The sequence below is a fragment of the Eimeria necatrix genome, genomic scaffold (assembly GCF_000499385.1).
Source record: "Eimeria necatrix Houghton genomic scaffold, Enh_scaff576, whole genome shotgun sequence".
In the NCBI taxonomy this organism is placed as follows: Eukaryota; Apicomplexa; class Conoidasida; order Eucoccidiorida; family Eimeriidae; genus Eimeria; species Eimeria necatrix.
The window spans coordinates 17,202-22,606 of NW_013651694.1; the positions used below are offsets into that span (position 1 = coordinate 17,202).

At 48.6% G+C, this 5,405-nt stretch overlaps 2 protein-coding genes across 2 annotated transcripts in view; one reads left to right on the forward strand and one right to left on the reverse strand.

Moving 5' to 3' along the window:
• The window catches only part of ENH_00063830 (hypothetical protein, conserved), a gene marked incomplete at both ends in the record, with an annotated part of 3,062 nt that extends 2,152 nt beyond the window's left edge, over positions 1-910 (reverse strand). The window contains 2 exons of the mRNA XM_013577255.1: positions 217-270; positions 483-910. Of these exons, the coding sequence (XP_013432709.1) occupies positions 217-270; positions 483-910 (482 nt within the window). The remainder of the gene's footprint in view (positions 1-216; positions 271-482) is intronic.
• A 972-nt stretch (positions 911-1,882) lies between these two features.
• On the forward strand, positions 1,883-2,095 carry ENH_00086450 (zinc knuckle domain-containing protein, putative; the record flags this gene model as incomplete). The annotated part of the gene is made up of 1 exon (XM_013577256.1): positions 1,883-2,095. One exon carries the CDS (start codon positions 1,883-1,885, stop codon positions 2,093-2,095), a length of 213 nt encoding a protein of 70 aa, XP_013432710.1.
• Positions 2,096-5,405: the final 3,310 nt, after the last annotated feature.

Consider the following 5,405-nt stretch of genomic DNA (forward strand, 5'->3'; position numbering starts at 1 on the left):
TGCTGCTGCTGCTGCTGCTGCTGCTGCTGCTGCTGCTGCTGCTGCTGCTGGTGTCTTGGGCGACTCCGCCGCCGCCACAAAAAACGCTTGTGCGCTACTCTTTCGCTACACTTTCTGCTGTTTGCTGCAGTGCACTGCTGCTGCTGCTGCTGCTGCTGCTGCTGCTGCTTGTGCTGCTGCTGTAGTGGCGTTGCTGTGGCAGCAGCTCAGACTCACCAGTCCTCGGGAACTGCCGAAGAGCGAGACCAGTGGTCACATCCCATAGAATGCCTGCAGCAAAAACTAACCCCCAAACCCCAAACCCTAAACCCTAAACCCTAAACCCTAAACCCTAAACCCTAAACCCTGCAGCTGACCTCTTCTGTCAAGGCCTCCCGAAAGAAAAAGATGCGTCAGTTCATCATGGGCGCCAACGCAGGCCACAACTCCCGTGTGTTCTCCTGCAGCAAACCAAAAGCAGTGCAGCAGCAACTTGCTGCCACTCTGCTGCAGCGCAGCGGCAGCAGCAACTTGCTGCTGCAGCAGGGGGCACCCTGCTGCTGCGCAGCCGCAGCAGCAAGGGGCACTCTGCTGCTGCACACCCGCAGCAGCGACCTGCTGCTGCAGCACAGGGGGCCCTCCGCTGCTGCGCAGCCGCAACAGCAGCAACCTGCAGCAGCAGCAGCAGCAACAGCAGCAGCAGCAGCAGCAGCAGCAGCTGCTTGCCCTTGTACTCATGCAGCACTCCGTGCTGCGCGCCCAAAAGGTAAATAGTTTTGTCCGAAGCGCCAGCTAGAAGATGATCTGCATCTCCGAAGAAGAGGAGGGAGTTGACGGAGCTGGCGCCGCAGCGGAAGCTGCGCAGACACCCGAAACGGAGGAATTCAAGTTCCGCCTCCGGGGCTTCCCCGGGGCCCCCGAGCGGCTCCATGGACTCCTTTTGAAGAAGAAAAACAATTTTAATTGCAAAAAACGAAACGGGGACGCAAAAAGAATTGTTTTGAGCCGAGATCGGCCGCCACTGACGCGGCGGTTCCGGCGGCGCCGCCGCCCGAGCTGTACGTACACCCCAACTGCCGCCGCCGCCAACCCCGCCGCCCTCCAGCGTCACATTTTTAAAAATTAAAAAGAATTTGAAAAGTTTTTCGAATTTGGAGTTCAAGTTGCCGCCAGCAGCTCTCAAAAGCGCCGCGCAGGCGCTGCATGCAGCTTCGAGGGGGAAAGGGGGGCCCCCAGGGCCACAGTTGCGTTCAAGAGGCCCCAAAAGGCTTTTTATTTCGCTGCGAAATCCCCCCAGGGTCTTCCTGAGTGCCCGCGCGGGCCCCGTTTGCTGCAGAAGAGCAGCAGCAGCAGCAGCAGCAGCTGCTGCTGCTGCTGCTGCTGGGGCCCTGGGGCTCCTCTTTGAGTTCTCGCATTTCCCGTTTCTTCTCTTTGGCATTTTCTTTTTGCTTCTCCTCCTGAAGGCCCTTAACTGCGGAAACTGCGAACGCCGGCTGCTGCAGCAGCAGCAGCAGCAGCGCCTCAGCAAGCACAAGAGGGTTTGTTGCTGCTGCAGTGAGGGGCCCCTCGGGGCTCTCTCGGAGTTCTCTTTTCCTCTTTTCGCTTTTCTTTTTTGCTGCTGCTTCTTCTTCGGGTGTCTGTACACTCCAGCTGGGCAGCCGCTGCGCCGCGGCCGCAGCAGCAGCAGCAGCACCCGCCGCCCTCGCAGCAGCAGCAGCAGCAGCAGCAGCAGCAGCAGCAGCAGCAGCAGCGGTTGTTGGGGCAGCAGCAGCCTCTCTCCCCCGTCGCGCTGCGAGCGCCTCCTCCGCGCCTCCCGCACCGCTGCACCCGCTGCACCCGCAGCAGCAGCAGCAGCAGCAGCAGCAGCAGCAGCAGCAGCAGCAGCAGCAGCAGCAGCAGCAAAATGTCGATGGAGCAGCTGATGGCGCTGGTGCCGCTCGAGGCGGCGCTCAGCCACAAAGAGAAAGGCCGGAAGTCGCGCTGGGAAAGAAAGAAAGCGCCCGAGGGCAGCCGCTGGGGCTCCGAAACGGTAACTCATTTTAGCAACTTTTTCTGCCATTTAATGGAATTTAGAAGGCCATTTAAGCCATTTAGAAGGCCATTTAAGGCCATTTAATGCCATTTTAGGCCATTTATAATGCCATTTAATGCCATTAATGCCATTAATGCATTTAGAATGCCATTTAATGGAATTTAGAATGCCATTTAATGCCATTTTGACCATTTAGAAGGCCATTTAAGCCATTTAGAAGGCCATTTAATGCCATTTTAGACCATTTAGAATGCCATTTAATGCCATTTATGCCATTAATGCCATTAATGCCATTTAGAATGCCATTTAATGCCATTTTAGGCCATTTAGAATGCCATTTAATGCCATTTGAGGCCAAGTTTTAGTGCCATTTATGCCATTAATGCCATTAATAGCGTTAATGCCGTTCGTGCTGTGTTAATAATGCCACTTTTGTGCCATTTTAGTGCCATTTTAGTGCCATTTTAGTGCCATTTTAATTCCATTTTAATGCCATTTTAATGCCATTTTAATGCCATTTTGATTCCATTTTAATGCCATTTTAATGCCATTTTAATGCCATTAATGCCATTAATGCCATTAACTGCTCGTTTGTGTCTTTTGGGTCTTTGCCCTCTCTCAGTTTTATCTTTTTTTTTGTTTTTATTCTTTTTTTTGTTTTTATTCTTTTACTCTTTTGTGTTGTCGTTTATCTTCCCCACTGCCAGTTGTTTTCGTTTTCCCCTTTTTCCTCTATTTTCACTTATCTTTTAAATTTCAATCAATTTTAATCCATTTTAACTAATTCTAATCAATTTTAATTGATTTTAATCAATTTTAATTGATTTTAATTAGTTTTAGTTGATTTAAATTGATTTAAATTGATTCCAATTGGTTTAAATTGATTAAAACTGGCAATTTTTGATTAAATTTTGAAATAGTTGGCGATTCCGCGGCCACTGAGCCCTCGGTTTCTGTCAGTGGCCGCGGTGTCAGTTGGTGGATTGCAAAAACACGCGTTTAAAATAAATAAAATTTTAAATAAAGAATAAATTTGCAGAAAAGAATTAATTTGAACAAAAGAATTAATTTAAACAAAAGAATAAATTTGAACAAAGAATTGATTTGAAGAGTTGCGTGCAAGTTGAACTGGTGCGCGCGCGCTTGCGGAGCTGCGGATACACCCGAAGAGCGCGGGTGGGAAGCGCGGGAATCCGCGAGTTTGAGCGGTGGAAAGTTGAAATAAAAGCGGAAAATGAAATTAAAAATGAATTTGGAGTTTAATAATCCGCGAGATCGCGCGTTTGGACGCAGGACAAGCCGTTTTTGCCGCCTCCGTTCGTGGACCTGCCGATCGGGATGACGCCGCTGCAGGTGGACCGTTTTCTGCGGGAACAGCGGCTCGAAGAGCTCCACAGAAAGCTCTTGCAAAGCCGACTCGAACTCGGAGACGCTGACATCCGGCCGGCCTCTCCGCCGCCAGTTTACGACAAAAACGGCGGCCGCGTCAACACCCGCGAGGCCCGCGCCCGCGCCGCCATGCTGGCCGAGCAGCAGAGCCTCCTCGAGTTCATGCTCAACTCCCTCAAGGGCTTCGTCCCGCCCCCCGACTTCAGGCCCGCCAAGAAAGTCCGCAGAATCGAATTCCCCCATGAGAAGGTCCGCCACTCCTCCTGCTGCTGCTGCTGCTGCTGCTGCTGCTGGTTTGCTGCTGCTTTGCTGCTGGTTTGCTGCTGCTTTGCTGCTGGTTTGCTGCTGGTTTGCTGCTGCTGGGGGGGGAGAGGGGGAGGGGTGATCCTGGTTTGCTGCTGCTGCTGCTGCTGCTGCTGCTGCAGCAGCGGCTGCAGCAGCGGCGTTTCGAGCGTTTCTTTTCCAACGAATTCGCCGTTTCTCCCCCCACAATTACCACTGCAGCTACGCCTTTATCACATTTATTTATTTATTCATTTATTTATTTATTTATATTTATTTATTTATTTATTTATTTATTTATTTATTTATTTATTTATTTATTTATTTATTTGTTTTTGCAGTACCCAGACTACAACTTCATGGGCATTATCATCGGCCCCCGCGGCTGCAACCACAAGCGGCTGGAGGCGGAGAGCGGCTGCACCATTTCAGTGCGAGGGAGAGGCACTCAGGTTTGTTGGAATTAATTCAATTAATTCAATTAATTTAATTAATTTAATTAATTTAATTAAATTAATTAATTTAATTTAATTTAATTTAATTTAATTTAATTTAATTTATTTATTTTATTTCATTTTCCTGTTTTTAATTCTGGTTTTAAGCCTCAGTTGTTCTCTCCCGTTTGCACTCCTCGGCGCTTCCGCATTCAGCACTTCTGCAAAATTCAGATTCAACTTTTATTTATTTATTTATTATTTATTTATTTATTTATTTATTTATTTATTTATTTATTTATTTATTTATTTATTTATTTTGTTGCTGGCGGCTTGTTTGTTTTTGTTCCATTTACTTCTACCGTGTAGAAGCTGCATCGCCGCACTTGCAGATTTCCATTTTTAATTTCCGCAAAAATAAATTCAAATAAATAAATCAAAATGAAACAATATCTAAACCCTAAACCCTAGCCTTTGTTAGGGTTTTGAAGGGGTTTTGAAAGGGTTTTGAAAGGGTCTAGAGAGGGTTTTGAAAGGGTTTTGAAAGGGTCTAGAGAGGGTTTTGGTTTTGAAAGGGTTTTGAGGATTTTGAGATGGTTTAGAAAGGGTTTAAAAAGGGTTTTGAGGGTTTTGAGAGGGTTTAGAAAGGGTTTAGAGGGTTTAGAAAGGGTTTAGAGGGTTTAGAAAGGGTTTAGAAAGGGTTTAGAAAGGGTTTAAATGGATTAAATTGAATTGGATTTGTTTGGATTTGAACAGAAAGAAGGAAAGAGAGACCACCAAACTGACGAAGAGGCCAGCATGCCCATGCATGTGCACATTATGGGAGACACAGACGAGGCCGTAGAGGTAACCCTAAACCCTAAACCCTAAACCCTAAACCCTAAACCCTAGAGCGCGAGCCCTAGCTTCTAGCTGCGCAGACTTAGCTTCAGCGCCCCCCCTCCACTCCTTCACTGAGTCCACACAGAACAACAACACCACCACCACCAGCAGCACCAGCAGCAGCAGCAGCAGCAGCAGCAGCAGCAGCAGCAGCAGCAGCAGCAGCGCGTTGGGGTGTACGTACAGCGCGCGGTGGCGCTGGTGGAGCCGCTGCTGGACCCTTTGCATCCGGCTCATGAGGAGTTCAAAAGAAGAGGACTTGAACAACTTGCGCTTGTCAATGGAGTCAACTACAGCGACCTCGACCAACGCAGATGCGCCATTTGCCAGGCCCTCGGCCACCTCGGTTAGGGTTTAGGGTTTAGGGTTTAGGGTTTAGGGTTTAGGGTTTAGGGTTTAGGGTTTAG